The following is a 17,562-nucleotide window of genomic DNA, read 5'->3' on the forward strand; positions in this document are numbered from 1 at the left end:
TATAGGTGGAAGAGTGTAAGGGTAGGCAATGGGGGTCAAGTGACCTGCCCAGGGTCACACAGCTGGGAGATGTCTGAGGCCGGATCTGAACCCAGGACCTCCCGTCTCTAGGCCTGGCTCTCAATCCACTGAGCTACCCAGCTGCCCCCAATCATGTAGTTTGTTAGGTTCCTAAAAAAGTTCCTTTGGAGAGTGGTCAGCTTTAGGGACAACAATAACCTATGGGTACATTAAAATTTGTTTAGAAGATATAGCATGTAAAGCCCAGTGAAAAAGCTTGTTATGGTTGGATTTTGAAGTGGTAAGACTCAGAGCTGTCATAAATAGTGCTTTCAGAACCAATGGGTGTGAAAATGTGCCCTTAACTATAATAACTCATGTCTGTCCATCGGCATCCTCTCAGGGTCCCTGAGGTCCAAATTATAATAAGACGTCTGTCTGTTTGGATAGGTTCTTGAGTCAGAGAATCATAGAACAGGAGGGCTAAGAGGGACCTTCAAATTATCTAGTCTCCTGCTCTTATTGTACAGATTGAAAAAAAAACTGAAGCCCAAAGAGATTAAATTGTATAGTTTATTAGTAGTATAGTTTAGAATCTAAGCCTCCTGGTTCCCAAACTTAGGTATATGTCTCCATCCCCAGGAGCACCCTTCTTCTGTTCTGTGTCCAGTGCTGTGGTGTGCTTTCAGGGGCTCCAGGCCTAGAACAGTAAACACCATCTAGTAACTAATGGCATAGAACTCTTGGAACGAATGAAGAAGAAAATGCAGGGAATACAAAGGAAGTTCAGAGACTTTGGAGGGACCAGTAAGTTCATCTTCTGTCTTTCAGGGTGATTGTTTTAGTCATTTTACGTGCATGATTTTATTCATGCGGAAAAAAGGAGGAAAAATCCCATTCCAAAAGCTTCTAAAATCTCGACCCAGCCTGCCTGAGAAGCATGCTGTACATTATATGCAGCCTTGACCTGGATAACCTTCTCTTTGGCAGCTTTTCTAGTGAGCAGGCTTTTTTTTTCTTTTTTAATATCTGGGAGCTGTGGCATTTTTAAAAGACTCTGCATCATTTCAGAGTAACATTCTCTCGAGGTGGGCTACTGCGATGTATAATTACATCCTGTGGAAAATGATGGTGGTGTGAGGGGTGATGGTGGGGGGAGGTTATTGAATCACAAAAACATGTTTCTTATTCAGGAAAAAAAAATGACTATATGTGGGATGTTCAATTTCCTTGTGTTCCGTGCCCATGGAGAATGCAGCTCCTTAAAGTGCAGGAGTCGTTGATATTCAGTGAAGCTTGTCTTGTTTCATTTTTATTGTTTCATAGACTTATTACTCTTTGTGAGTGGTTCCCAGGTTCACTGCCTTTTCTCAGAATATAGGAACCAAGGTAACCAGAGAAAATACTTTAATTACATATTAAATAGAATAAAAGCACGAGCGTATTTATGAAAATTTCAACGTAAGGTACAGAGAGACCCATTAACTGAAATCCCTAAAATACATGAAATGTTTTTTCTTAATAGAGAGTCTGTGCTTGGGGTGTTAAATTGTATCCACAGATTGAAAATATACCCTAAGCACTAAATATAGTCTAAATGTGCATATTGTATCCAGTTTCTTCTGTGAAACATTTTAAGAATGCTGGCGTCATGGGACCATCATCTGTATCCCGGTCTTATCTTTTGTTACTACCTACTAGTTTAGCAGGTAATAAGTTACTCAATTATTATTTTAATTTATCTTTTAATAACTATATTTCCTAAAGCATCTCATTAGGGCTTTTCCCTCCTCCCCCAAGTCATGCCTATGCTTTCTTTGAACTTTATTTTTGTGCCACAGATCCTGCCCTCCCTTTTTATGACATAATTTATATCTTCCAAAACTTTTGAGAGGGGGGGAAAAACTAAGAAAGTTAAACCAGAGCCAAACATGTAAATTAAGAGTATATATTCTATAATTAACATCCTTTTCTGACACTTCTCTATTTCATGGAAGTAATACTTCATTCTCAAGGCTATAGCCACAGAAACTTTATCTGGAAACACATGGGAGGATTGGGTACAGCCCAGTTGTGGCTGGCTGACTTTGGTTTGTAAATAAACTGGAAGTGGGTAGTGGCTTCATTCTCAGTGAGAATCAGTGAAGGCTCACCTACTGGAGCCCAGGATCCCAAAGATGGGAGTCCAAAATTCTCATGAGAAGAGGAGAAAAACCAGAGTGCTGTTAAATCTGCCTCACTTGAAATAAACCAAATATGAAAAATCCTAATTTCTTTTTTTAAAAAGATACATTACAAAGTGACTACTTTTGTAACAAAGGAATTCAAGATATAATTCTTTTAAATACCAAGCTTCCCTGGGGCATTTGCAATGATTCAGTTTGTAAAAATTCAAATTACCCTGTTGACATTTTCTGGGTGTTTTTTTTTTAATTCAGGAAAACATCTATTTCATAAAGTAAGGTCTATACATACATCTATATAATGTAAAATTTAAACTATTTAAATATTTAAAAAGAACATTTGCTCTTTGACTAAAGAAAAATGATCCTAGAGAAATCTTATAACAAATAATTTGACTTCCCTCTTTTTATTAAAAAGAAAAGAACACTGAGAAGGAAGAGGCTATAAAAATGAGAGAATGACTGAATAATTAAGCTATAGTTGCCCGAAGAATAAACTCTTATTTTTCTGTTAATAGCCCTACCTGTTACAGAGTGCCCACCTGTATGATAATCAGCATGCAAGCCCTTCTCTTCTCTTTCTTGATTTCCCCATATTTACAAGTTTCTGTACGTAAATCTGTTGTCATTATTATTAATTATGCTGATTCTCAGATAGTAGTCCATCACTTGACTCATAACCTTAATCTTTAATTCATAATGTAATGAGCTAGCACTTTATTAGTTTCACAAAGTGTTTTACAGAATATTCTCTCATTTAATCCTTAGGAAAAATGTGAGAGGTAGTTGCTATTATTGTCTCCATTTTACATATGGGAAAACTGAGGCAATGAGATTAAATGATTTGGCCAAAGTCACCGGGCTGGTAAATGTCTGAAATGAGATTTGAATTTAGGACTTCCTAATTCCAAGTTCAGTATTCTATCCATCCATTGGATCATTTAACTGCCTTAAGGGGGAAAGGTTGATTTATTTTTTTTTTAACAATAAAGAAAGGTAGGTGGCAAAGTAAATAGATTGCTAGGCCTAGAGTCAGAATGACCTGAGTTCAAATTCTGATTCAGACACTTACTAACTCTGTGACTCTGAACAAGTTTTTTAACCTCCATTTACCTCTGTTTCCTCAACTGTAGAATGGAGGAAACAGTGTCTTCCATGAAAGGTTGTTGTGATTATCAAATTAACCAATATTTTTAATGTATTTGCCAGTGTCTGGCACATAATTGTGTGTGTGTGTGTGTGTGTGTGTGTGTGTGTATGTGTGTTTATGTATCCTATTCCCTTCCCTCCCCCCACCTTCTGTATCCTTGGTTTCTAACAGTGACTTACACATAATACACACTTAAATATATGTAAAATTAACTTGAATTTTCTAGTTTAGTAGAAAAGAGCTTATATCTCACTGATATAGTCTGTGAGAACCCCGGAAGAACTTCCAAACCATATGCAAGCAACAGAATAGGACTTCAGTAAAGGAGTCTCCTCTTTTATGCGGAATATATCATATGATAGCATTGGTGAAGTATTGGCACAAGTGCCTAGCCAGTATGAGGTGGGGTATGTGTGAGAGCTGCTCTGTTTCCCTTCTTCCCAGTACCCAAAGACATTTTTGCATGCATCACCCCTCTTTCCAGCCGCCCAAAGAGAGCACATCCTCCCTCTGCTCTCTGGGGTAATGTAGGGAGCTCACAGGCAGCTTGAAGTTGCAGTTTGGGCACACACACTTGAAAACCTTTGCCAATGCTTTCCTAGGATGATATACTTGGAACTAGAAAGAACCTTCAAGATCATTAAAGATAGGAGTTTTTAACCTGGCATTTATGGTTTTGGTTTTTAAAAATATTTTGATAACTGCATTTCAGTATAATTGTATTCCTTTGCAAGCCTGAGTATTTTATTTTATGTGCACGAAAGCATTACTCTGAGAAGGGTAATAGGTTTTACCAGATTTCCAAAGGGTTTCATGATTTAAAAAGAAAGATTAAAAGTCCATTCTCTAAATCAACCCCTCATGCTCAAAATATTGTTTGCCCAAAGTCACACAAAGCAAGGAGTAGAGATCTTCAACCTGAAATCTAGAACATGCATCTTTTGTGATTCTTCAGTAAATATCCTCCAAACTTGAGGATGTCTCTCAATGACAGGAGTTATTTAATCTTTTTTAGAGCATATTTGATTTTTAAAATAATAGCAATTTGTTCCAATCCTGAGATTAAATTAATATTGACACTTTAGGATAGCATACGGGTTCTATAAATTTTCTGGTTATTGTTCAGTCATGTCCAACTCTTTATGACCCCTTGGACCAAAGCTTGCTAATACCATCCATGGGATTTCCTTGGCAAAGGTACTAGAGTGGTTTGTTATTTCCTTCTCCAGTAGATAAAAATAAACAATATTAACTGACTTGTTTGAGGTCACAAAGCTATTAAATATCTGAGATTGGATTTGAACTGAGATTTTCCTGAGTCCAGGCCCAACATCCTAGACCAGTGATTCCCAAACTTTTTTGGCCTACTGCCCCCTTTCCAGAAAAAATATTACTTAGCCCCCTGGAAATTAACTTTTTTATTTTAATAGCAATTAATAGGAAAGATAAATGCACCTGTGGCCATCACCGCTTTCCCCCGGATCGCTGCAGCACCCACCAGGGGGCGGTAGCACCCACTTTGGGAATCACTGCTCTAGACTCTATATACAGTATTTATATACTCTATACAGCCACCTAGCTGGCTCAAAAATTTTCTGGTAATGTATTTAAAACCTAATTTACCAAATAGTAAAATGGCCTTTTTACACAAAAATCACCAGCTACATGAAGTTTATTCTAAGTCCCTCACATTTCTTTTTGATCCCTTTATGCCCACTCTTTTATATTCTATAATAAACCTCCATTTAGGGCCCATGAAATATAAATCACCTGTAAGAAGTCTAAATTTTATGTCTACTACTCTTGGCTACCATCACTTTTCTTCTGTCTCTTTAGCCACTGTTAACTGGTTTGAGCTTCACATCAATGCTTTGAATTAGTTACTAATATTATTCCCACTTTATAGATATGGAAATTGAGAATCAGAGAAGTTTAAGTGACTTTCCCAGGTTCGTTATGATCTGGCACATAGTAAGAACTTTTAAAAATGCTTATTATTTCCTTCCTGAGCCTATTCCTTCTCTAAGCGTCTCTCCACTCATCACCCTATGTTAGGCCCTTACCACCTTTCATCAGGAAAACCACAAAGGTCTCCCAATTAGTTTGTCCTCTTGAAGTTTTTCACTGTTTCAATGCACCCACCATAGCTGTCACAGTGATATTTGTAAAGCACTCGAGTCTTACCAGCTTATCCTCCTGCTAACAAAGTCAGAGGGGCACTTTATTGCAATCTAGGGAAAATATATGAATTCTTTGGTGAGGAATTTAAATCCCTTTACAGTCAGATTCTAGTTTACCTTTCAAAACTTATTATAAGTTACTTTCTTTCTAGCATTCTGCACAGTCTACTAAACTAGTTTGCTTGCTGTTCTTCACCCATAGCCTTCCCTTTTCTCCTATCTCTGCCTTGGTTGTTCCCAAGTCCTGCATGAGGGCTGGCACATGGTGGGCCCTTAATAAATAATTGTAATCCCTTTTCTTCCTTCTCTCAACTTAAGAAGGGACCTTCAGTCAATGAGGGGAGACCCTGAATGGGAAGCTTTGGATTCTGAGTTGATCCTTAGTTCAGATAAAGAAAAGAATACTATGTTAAGTGAGAGAGCCGGGCTTGAATCCTAGCTGCATTCATGAATAAGTGGGTCCAATATGAGATTAGAATTTTATGGCTTTGCCTTTGGGATTTTGACAGAGCCTTGCCTAACTAGAGGGGCAAATGGCAGTATTCCCCCTCATTGCCTGATGAATGTCTGTGCTTCTGTCTTTTTCTTCATTAACTAATGGCAAAGCTATCAAATCAACAAGTTAGTCTCTCAGATGCTTCTCTCCTACCTGTCATGCTCTTTATCAGTCTTATTCCAGAACAATTAAAAAAAATTAGGCCTGGTAGAGGGGAGGGAGAATTAAATTGATAAAAATTAAGTCACAGAATATTCAAAGGAACACAAAGCAGTTATGAAAGAAGTCAAATAGTAGTAATTACTTCCCTGAGAAATAGCTATTATTTATAAGATAACTTCAGAAGAAGACACCTGATTTTAGATTCTCTGAGGTAATTTGAAAAATGCATCTTTTTTGGCAAACCAAGAAGGAATTAAAACTTTAAAGAAGCCCTTTGACCACACATTTGTGATTGCATGGGTTTAATTTGGTAGGTTAGGTTTTATGATTATATTCTTGTCATAGAGATTTTAAAGTTTGTATTTGCCCTTCATAATGCAAAATTTAAAGGACTAATGTATAGTATGACCCTATGGATTACCCTATTTCAGTGGCATATATTATTGTTGGACTCAGTTTGTTTTTAAAACATGATAAAATTTCATATTCCTCTACCAATAAGCTATATAGTCATTAGATCATGGAGACTTATGGTGCATAATTTAGAGAAGGCAATTTAACTTTGTAAAAGGAATTAAATTCATAGTTATGTTTACAGTACTTCCTTCTCTAAAAGTGTTTCGAAAATTAGTGTATCCTGGCCTCTAGTGCAAAGATGCTTGTGATGATATGCTTGAGAATGTCTAACAAGAACAGAATTAGCTAGATTGGATTTTTTTTACAAAGCACTTATTTCTCACTGTTGCTACCATTTTAATTTGATCGCCAATGAACAGGGAAGCAGATGACAGCAATGATTGTAACTACTCTCCACTTGCTGGGTGCAGGTGCAAAAGATAAAGTTGGCAATGAAGGCTAGTCTCTGGTGCCCCTCAGCCTACCTACTTTTTCTCTACTCAGTCCCCTTCCTCTACTTCCAAAAAAGACCAGAAAGAGAATGAGAGTTATTCTTTTATGTATTTATATGAGATTAACTGTAATTCTTCAAACCCTTGTCATTTAGAGACCGTTTTAAGTATTGTGGATGCTACAAGATACACGTATAAGGAACACCCCATGGTATGACATAAGGATTCATTTATAGATTGCCACCAGTACAGCAAAATGAACTGTCCCCAAAAATAGTACATACATGCTACATATCGGTATAGGGGGATTACATATTATCTTGGAATTTTAAGGGAAATGAAGATATTCACTGGATGCTTGTTGGAATAGAGAAGAAAATTTGAAAACCCTAAGTGAACTGGAAAATTTAAGACAAAGCAATGCTTCAGTCTGGGGAAAATGATATTGAATGTATTCATGACATTTATGAGGCCATGTGTTCAACCTGCCATATTTTAATAGTGCTATCCTATCACCTATGGGAAAAAATAGAGAATGATACTTTCTATCCATCTTTTCAACATTCTTTATTTTTTCCTTTATCTCTTCTCCAAGTTCTTGCCAGGGAATATAGTAGTGTCAGTAAATGAGAGGAGGGTTAAACCAGTTAGTTGAAGCAAGTTCCCAGGGTCATTTCTTAGTAACAGCTTTTCTGATGGTGTTCTTTTCCCCATACCTAAAACACTGAAATGAAAGAATTATGAGTTTAGGATAGAAATAGTTACTGTGAAATGAAATAAATATCCCCAGATGCTCAAATAGGAGGTTTAAAAAGGAAGTCAATTTTCCTGTTTACCAAGTAATAAAAGGGCATTTTCACTAGAAGTAAACAGGAAGGTTTGCATTTGATTAATAACATGAAGATTTTAAACCTTGGTTGTAATAATGCCTAAATACTTAAATAAATGGATATCTATACTTCACCAAAGCTGAAGTAAGAGAGAATTATAGTAGAATTGATTCACAAAATTTATTAAAGAAGTATTGAAACTATAGGCTATTTGCCTTCAATATTCTAAAAATAAATACTCTTCTTATATGGTTTGTCAAAAAAACAAACTCTAGTAAGTTTATTTTTCTATTCTCTCTCCTAGAAGAAAGAGAGAATTATTATATGAATAATTACTTTAATAAGTTGTCCATTATTTTCTAATTCTACAAGTTGATCAGATATTTAGACAGACTGCCAATGAACAAGCAAACCTTTTCTTGGTAAAGTATTTCAATTGTTTTGTGACACAATAGAAAGACCATTGATTCTGAGTCAGCACTTAGGTTCATATCTCATCTCTAAGAATTATTACCTAGCTGACCTTGAGGAAGTTATTCAACCTCTAGGCTTCAGATTCCCCTTCAATGGAATGAAAGTAGTGGACTAGCTGGTTTTTGAAATAAGTAGATGTGTGCTGTTGTAATCCTGCTGGGATATTCCAGGTAAATTGGGGGTTTTACTTCTCAAGGCATCATTACTGAATTTGTAAAACAGCCAAAGGAAAATGGTGTTCAGAGAAAACTAAATAAAATATTTAAGAAGTAATGTTCCTTATTGATCTTCCAACTAATTCCAATGAATGTCATAATTTCCTTCTTGACCACGGTTCTACCTTTTTTTTAATCTTCTGGTTTTAAGATTCCAATGTTTATTACAAGAGATTGTAATTCTGGGTATCACTTTCCTCCCTTTCTTACAGAGTTTCTTTGAAGGGCAGTCTGCACCATGGGACTCAGCTAAGAAAGATGAGAACAGAATGAAGAACAGATATGGGAATATCATTGCCTGTAAGTGTTGACAGTGTGACTGTGTTTCTGTATAACTTTCTTTTTGCATCTGATAAGATTGACCACTGGCCTCATACAGGGAGACTTTACAGATCAATTACTCCCCTCAATCTAACAGAGAAGCTGATATGTGCAAATACTAAAGGAAGAGGAGGGGAGAAATCGTTGAAATACCTCTCTAAGTCAATGCATTTTTATCTGTGTGGCTAGTTTACTTTTAGATTTAAGACTTGAATAGTGTTGGTAACAATGAAATGCTAAGAAGGAAAATGCTTTTTAGAAGTAATAAAAATAATAACCCTAATGTTCACTACCTGCTATATAAAATAAATAAAAATCATGGCTTTGGCTTGCCTTTATGCAAGGAACCCAGAATACTCTGCAAACATTAAGTCATTAATCCCTCTGACATTTGTTTGAGGTAAGCCAGCAGTGTCTCTCTTTTAAAGACAGGAAATTGAAACACAAAGGTGAAATTATTTCCCATCATATTTCACAATATAATATCAAGAAAGCTAAGATTTTATCTGAGAAATCCTTAATTCCCACAGTGGAACTTGGGTCTATTCAAGGTGTTTTAAAAACTAGCCAAACCTCATTGGCTCTTTAAAACACACACACACACACACACACACACACACACACACACACACACACACACACAAACCCTTTTCCTTCCATCTTAGAATCAATATTAGGTATTAGTTCCAAGGTTGAAGAGCAGTAAGGGCTAGGCAATGGAGGTTAAGTGATTTGCCCAGGATCATACAACTAAGGAAGTGTCTGAGGACACATTTGAACTCAGGACCTCCCTTCTCAAAGCCAAATTCTCAATCTACTGAGCCACCTAGATGCCCCCTACACTGACTCTTAAAAGGGTGGCTGATAAGAACTCAGATACTAATTACTGAGTCTTCTCCCAAATCAGTTTCACTGTTTCCTCTCTTTTCCCCTCCCTGCACCTCTCTCCTGAGTATCACAATCACATTTCCACCCTCTTGCTGAAATTCCCAGGATGTCTCACTGATACCTTAAACTTTATGTGGCCGAAACAGCTTATCATTTTTCCTCAAAGCCCTTACCGCTCTTCTGCCTTGGAACCAGTACAGAGTATTGATTCTAAGATGGAAGGTGAGGGTTTAAAAGAATCCCAGTTTTGTCTTCTCTCAGTGCTCTCCTCCTCTTTCCAATATTTCTCCACATTCTTTGGACCTTCCTCTCAAACAGTCTCTCCTTTTTCCTCCTTCTATTAGCACTTTCAAGACCCAAGTCTTCATTTTTCCATTATTTCCAGTCAAGCTCCTCCCAGCCCCCAATTCCCAACCTTCTCCTGGCCATCAGAACAGATTAATCATCTTCACACTGAACAAATTAATCTTCCTTATTCACAGTTCTGATCCTATCATTTCCCTGTTTAGAAGCCTTAAAAGCTTTCTTATTGTCTGAGAAATATAGTCCACATTCCTTAGCTTGGCCTTCTAGGCTTTTTGCAATATAGTTCTCACCTACCTTCCTTTCTTATACCCCATGATTCAGCCAATTAGAACTCTTCCCCACCCACACCTCTGCTCCCTCATCCTTGGCTTGTTGACACCTTCCTGATTCTTCAAAGGCCAGCTAAATTATCCCTCCTTCCATGAAACACTCCTATATGCCTCCAGCTACATAATTTTTTTCCTGACTCTAAAACTGCAGAGAACTCCATGTGTGCTTCTCCCCTATTCTTAGTTTCCTCTATGTTATATTTTGTTTTGTCCAGACCTGACATTTCTTTGGTTTGAACAATTCTGGGTAGGAAAGAAACCACAAAACAATGCAGATGAGTAACGATTCTTTATCTTTCAGTTTTAGGATTGCATGGGGACACTTAGAGTCCTATATTTGTATACTGGTTGCATTTTGCTTGCTAGAGCATATGTTCCTTGGGAGTAGGAACTGTTTTATTCATCTTTGTATTCTTATTAATCCCTAGAAACCTTGCACAATTTAGGCACTCAATAAATGTCTATTGAATGAATGAATGAAAGATTGCTTAAGTATTACTCTTTCAAGGCCACTATGACAGTGTCTATTCCTTATTTCTATTAATGGCAACATTCACAAATAACTCAAAAGTAATACCCTATTAGTGACCTAGCAGAACTAATGCAGACTCGGTCTAATGACACCAAAGCAGAACTCAAGGCTAAGTTTAGGTAGTGGGAAAATCTAACTTTTTATGACTGTATATGATGACCTTTTGAAATTCCTCAAGCACTAACATCCTGTGATTTTGATTTCCACACAAAATAAAAGAGAAAACTAAAATTACTAGAGAGTTTTGGGTTATGCTTATTGAATGTGGCATAATAGAAAAATTGAATTTACTGGTGATAATTTTCTAAGTATGAAAATATGGGCTTGATAATGAAATCTTTAAAATGTGAAGTCTCCCAAATAATCTACTGTTTTCCCCCTTGCTAAAAACTAACTGATTTTTCTAATAAAATTGTTTTATAGATTATTATCAGAAGGCCTTACAGAGAAGTTATGCCTCTGTAGGGATTTTTTTTGACTTGAATCCATTTATGTGATACTGCATTTTGGAAGATCTTAGCAGGATAGTATGAGAGGTCTCTTTGAATAGTAGATCTTATGTGAAAGGCAGAGGGATAGAGTACCCTTCAAATCACTTCTGTGGCTAGAGGCCATCTGTCTTTTTTTAACCCTTACCTTCCAACTTAGAATCAATACTAAATATTGGTTCTAAGGCAGAAGAATGGTAAGAGCTAGGCAACTGGAGTAATGGGACTTGCCTGGAGTCACACAGCTAGGAAGTGTCTGAGGCCAGATTTCAAGCCATAACCTCCTGTCTCAAGGTCTGGTTTTCTATCCACTGAGTCAACCAACTTCCCCTGAGACTCTATATTTTTCAAAGACCTTAATAAGCTTCTCCAAATTCCCCAGGAATGTGCTGTAGTTCTTGTACCATGATGAGATGAGTCTAGATTCCACCATGTGACTAAGGGGTCATAGTGCCAATATAAGGCTTGAGAAATCTTTGGGGCAAAGGAGGTGAGATTTACCTAAAGTCCTTTCCATTAAAAAATGAAGGAATTATGGCCATATTTTAGGAAAACCCCAACAAAATGATTTAAAGAAAGATAAATGTTCATGTATCCTTGAGTAATGTTATTAAGGCTGGCCTTCTATTAAATATATGAAACAGGGGTCAGCATGGCATGATTTGAGCGTTCCCCAAAGACCCAGCCAACTAAAAATATCTGGTGTATTTTATTCCTCCATAAGAGCTACCTCAGTGGCTGGCAAATAACAGGATATTATCATGAATAGTTATGAATGTATAACTTCCCAACCTACCACCTACCTCACATGATTCTAGATGAGGTGCTAACTTTTCACCAATTTGGGGGAAAATTATTGCCTTGGAAACATTAGATCACAGGCTTTGATGTGAGTGTATGTATCAGTGAAATGTCCTCACTTGACACTTCTCAAAATATAGTTCCCCAAACGGTTCCCATCTACCCCTTTCATCTAGTTATTGAAAAAAGAAAAAAAGGAAAAATCCTTACATCTAAAAAGTCATATGTGCCCTATTAAGAATGCTGAAACTGACTCCACTACAATGATGAATTCATTTTCTCAGCACAACTTCCCAGTAAACAAAACAAACAAAAGATTCCCCTGCATTCCACTGCATTAGGTATCTTTTGGCCACCACGAAGAGAATAAAGAGTGTGCCTGTGTGTTTCTGAATATGTATATACACATATGTATATTTGTTTTTTCACAAAGGACCAGGAGGGATTAACCAGGGTTTGGGGTGTTGCCAAGATCATAGCCTTGAAATCAATTATATTTATTAACACATATTTATGCAACACTCTCTATGTGTCCAGTGCTCCGCTTAGCTTTTTGAAGAGATACAAAAAAGTTTTATTGTACGGTATTTGTTTACAATAATATTAAGAATACACTAACAGGGGCAGCTCAATGGTTCCATAGATAGAAAGCCACGCCTGGAGATGGGAAGTCCTGGGTTCAAATGTGACTTTGGACACAACCTAGTTGTGTGACCCTGAGCAAGTCACTTAGCCTCAGTTGCCTAGTGTGTACCATTCTTCTGCTCAGAGCTGATATTTAGTATCAATTCTAAAATGGAAGGTAAGAATTTTTTAAAAACAGACTAATAATTAAGAAAAAAGTAGTTAAAAGAAGACAACATTCTCTATTGGTAGAAAGGTTCCAGAGTAGATAGAGTTCTGAACTAGAGTCAAGAAGCCCTGAGTTCAAATCTATCCTTAGATAATTTGGACATACTTGGACAAGTCACTTAACTAGTGTCAACCTCAGTTTTCTCATCTGTAAAGGAGAAATAATGATAACACAGACCTCACAGAGTTGTTGTGAGGATCAAATGAGTCAGTATTTGTAGAAAATGCTTAGCACAATGCCTGGCTCATAGTAAGTACTATATAAAGCTTATTCCTATTCCCTTTTCCTATTTTTAAGCACAGTAATATATCTTATGGATCCAAGTTCCATTGAAGGTCTGAGGGAAAAAAAAGATCAAGGAGAACTGGGATAATAAAGAAAAGTTCATGAACAAGGTGGAATTAGAGCTCAGTTTAAATTTTTTCACAGCCTTTATTAACTTTTTCTATGATATTCTACTTTTGCATGGCAAAAATGAGTCATTAAAAATGTAAAATAATTTTACTCGCACATATGGATATTTAAGAGTAGCTGCTGCTGACTATGCTACAGTAGAGCAAGCATTTTAAGTATCATTTTTGTGTATAGTGTGGCACTATAAGAGGCACAGAGAATATCTGTTACAATGTCCCTGCTTTCATGGAGCTTATACTCCCAACAAAAAGATAAAGAACAATATAAATAACTCTGTATTAATAAGATAAAATTTTTGGTACATGAGAAAAAAACAAAACAAAATGGTAGATAAGTTTTTAGAGGGAAAGTCAGTCACTCTCTGGTAGGAATTCAAAAAGTTTCCTGAAATGAATGAATGAATGAATAAATGAATGAAATAGCATTTATTAAGTTCTTAATATATATTAGTCATTACACTAAGCTCTATGGATACAAATACATACAGACAGTTGCTGACCTCAAAGAATTTATATTCTAAAAAAAGAGAGAAAACCCATATGGGAAAGTGGGGGTTAGGGAAGGCTCAAGTAAAAGAGATAGCGTGGGAGATATTTTCATGAGCAATAACAGTACTGATGTGATCATTGGTCCCAGAGTCAGAAACAAAAGAGGTTGGGGGGAGGAGAAACAAAGATGTCAGGAGTGGCATGGCAGGAAGATGTCAATGAAGCAAATTCAAATGACTAGAGATAGCTCAATTGGGCATTAGACTGCAAGTTCCTAGAGAACAGAAAGTGTGTTTTTTTCCCACTTCCTTTGCACCTCGGTGTTTATCACAGTACATTCTAACTAATAAGTGCTTAATAAATGCTAATTGACCGACTGGCTAAACAAAATGTGGGTAGGAATTCAACAATCAAAGAGGGAAGGGAATACTTCCTAGTCATATGGAATACCATGAACAAAGTCCCTGAGGTGTGAAGGTCAAGGGCATCTTTGAAGACTAGAGACTAGTAGAGTGTGGCTGAAGCAAAGAGATTGTGGAAGGAAATAATATAAAAGTTTGCAAAAGCAAAGTGGTATCAAATTGCAAAAGGCCTTTGATTCAAAAAAGCATAACTTTTTTGGGAGCCCATAAAGATTTCTGAGTAAAGAAATTTTATGACCAGACCTATGTTATAAGGAAGATTATTCTGGTGTAAAGAATAGATTGAAGAGAGAAGAGAGCAAAGATGGAGAGGCCTGTAAGGATCCTGCTGCAATGATATAGGCAGGTTTTTACCTCTTCTAGGGCTTGTACTAGAATCATAGCAGTAGGAGTAGAGAGGAGAGGACAGATGTGACAGATGTTGCAAAGGTGGGAATGCTAAGAGCTGGTAACTGTTGTTCATAACAAATGAGGGAAAGAAGCCAAAAATAATCCTATGATGATGAACCTAGTAATCTAAGTGAATGGTGGCACCACAGACAGACACAGTGAAATCAGTATGAGGAGCAAATTGAAGGGGAAAAATAATCTGTGTTTTAGTTTGAGTTGTCACCAGGCAAGTCATTGAAGGCAGCTAGAATTATAGACCTAGAGGTCAGAAGAGCCACAGATTTCCTTACGTAGACTGAGAAGTAATCTATAGAGGTAAAACTGAACCCATGAGAGAGTTAGTGAGATTTTCAAAGGAGAGAATTAGAAAATACCTTCTGAAAATTCCTCTGACTGTCCTTTTTTAAATTTTAATTTAATTAATTTGTTACAGTAAAATACCCATGTAACTCTCTACCTCCTTTCCCTCTCCCCATTAGAGCAGGCATCATGTTTCATCAGCCCTAGGAGGCAGGATTCTGTACTCACTACTGGTTATGCCCTTTAAATAAACCATATGCCAAATAGTATAAAATGTTCATGTATCAAATGCCTTAATTACCTTGCTCATATTCAACATGATAAGTACAAATCAGGAACTAGGAGTAAGGAAACCTAGGTTCAAGTCTCAACTCTGTCACCAGCTTACTTTCTGTGGACATTGAGGGGATTGGACTAGGTCAGGTATTTTTGACCTCTCAGGCTGGAATTTTATATATATATATATATATATATATATATATATATATATATATATATATATATATATATATATACATATATCTTTCAATATAATCTTCTTTGTAATTCTATGAAATTTGTTCATTTGAAACATTATTCTGAAAGAAGGTTCAGGGGCTTCATTCAACTTAGCAAAGAAGTCTATGACACAAAAAATATTAAGCTTAAGGCATTTCTAAGGTGCCTTTGAACTCTCATGGTCACTGCTTCTACCTATATCACAGCCACTCTCAATTCACCTCTGGTTTTTTGAGGAAGGAGGTTTCACCTCTGAAAAGGAAGGGAAAAAAAGCAAGCATTAATTATATTATTGTGTATGAACCCCTATGCAAAGTGCTTTACAAATATCTAATTTAATCCTTACAAGAACTCTGGGAAGAAGATGCTGGATTTTTTTCCCCGTTTACAGTTGGGAAAAATGAGGCAGAAGTTAAGTGGATAACCTTGAGTCACATAGCTAGTGTCTGAGGGCAAATCTGAACCTAGATATTCCTGATTCCAGGCCCAGTACTCTATCTACTGCACCACCTAGTTGCCTCTTAACACCATTGAGTTTGCTCTAGAAGTTATTTTATTTTACAAATGATGAAATACATCAGCTTAAACATCAACATTATAGCTGTTTCTAGAATAAATACAAGCTGGTCATGAGTCACAGTGTCAGAACTGAAAGGAAAGTCCACCTATAGCTGAATAAGAATTCCCTTTATGACATCCCCTGACATCAACCCAGCCTTGGCTTGAACATTTCCTGTGTCTCTTGGCACCTCTGGCTTTTGAATGCTAGCCTCAAGGGTAGGGAGAGGTGACTTTGTAAGGTGATAGCACCAGCTATAATTTTAAATTCTTTGCAGCTGATGCCTTTTCCACCATCTCACTAAAAATAACATAGTTTTCCTAATTAGACTGTCTTATTCAGCCAGTGATAGGGAATCTACTACCTGCAAAGACCTCTAAACCATTCCACTTTTGTTCTGCTGTTGCTATTAAGAAGTTCTCTCATTAGATTTGCATATTAAGAAATTTCTTGCATCAAGTCCAGTTCTATTCAATTGTAATTTCCACTTACTGCTGTCCGGTTCTGCCCTCTGAATCCAGATAGACTGGCCAAGCCCAGATGATAGCCCTTCAAGTACTATGTATTTAAAGACTTTTGTCATGTGCCCTCTATGCGTAGCCACTTCTTTAGGTAACACAACCCTCGTTCCTTCAGCCAGTCTTAGTGAGGTATGATTTCCAGTCCTCTAACCATCCTGGTTAACATCCTATAAATATACTTCAGGGCCTGGCATATAGTAGCACTTAATAAATACTTGTTAAATGATTGATTTGGCATTTCTCTTCCCAAAATAGGGTGCCTATACATGAACACAGTATTCTTTTCTTTTGCAATGAATGGTCTGTATAGGGTGTTTTGAATTCCACAGATACAGTAACTATAGCAAAACTTAATGGTTTTTATGGCAAAGTGACTTGTTCATGGACCACAAAGGCATTGAAATCCTTAAGTAAAATTATACTCTTAAGACACTCCCTCCACACATGCATTGAAGGAAGTGTATTACAATCAAAGCCCTTCTCATTGGTGTGAAGGTCAGTTTGATATAGTGAGAAGTTTAAGTCACAGAACATTCGACAGTAGTAAGAGTGAACTAGAGCAGAGGGAATGGAAAGCCCAGCTTTCTATTTTAGAGATTCTTTTAGACACTTAGTTTATTAAAAATTTTTAATTAATTAAATTTACATATTTAAAAATTAAAATTCTTTTTAATTAGCAAATTTTCTTTTTCAGTGAAAATTTTGCATAAGAATCTGTTTTAAGAAGGCTTGAAAAGTTTTTGAGCTTTGCTCTTGAGCTACAGTAGTAACTACTCAGCCTCGCTAAATCTATTCTTTAAAAAAAAAATTACTTATTTGCTTTAAAAAAAAAAAACACCTTAACTTCTAGTTTAGAATTAATACTGTGTATTGGTTCCAAGTCAGGAAAGTGGTAAGGGGTAGGCAACAGTAGT

At 36.6% G+C, this 17,562-nt stretch overlaps 1 protein-coding gene across 1 annotated transcript in view; it reads left to right on the forward strand.

Moving 5' to 3' along the window:
• PTPRM (protein tyrosine phosphatase receptor type M) overlaps positions 1-17,562 on the forward strand; it is a 1,055,867-nt gene that overhangs the window by 877,055 nt on the left and 161,250 nt on the right. Inside the window, exon 20 of the mRNA XM_044666801.1 lies at positions 8,751-8,838. Within this exon, the coding sequence (XP_044522736.1) occupies positions 8,751-8,838 (88 nt within the window). The remainder of the gene's footprint in view (positions 1-8,750; positions 8,839-17,562) is intronic.

This window comes from Gracilinanus agilis, chromosome 1 (genome assembly GCF_016433145.1).
Source record: "Gracilinanus agilis isolate LMUSP501 chromosome 1, AgileGrace, whole genome shotgun sequence".
NCBI lineage: Eukaryota > Metazoa > Chordata > Mammalia > Didelphimorphia > Didelphidae > Gracilinanus > Gracilinanus agilis.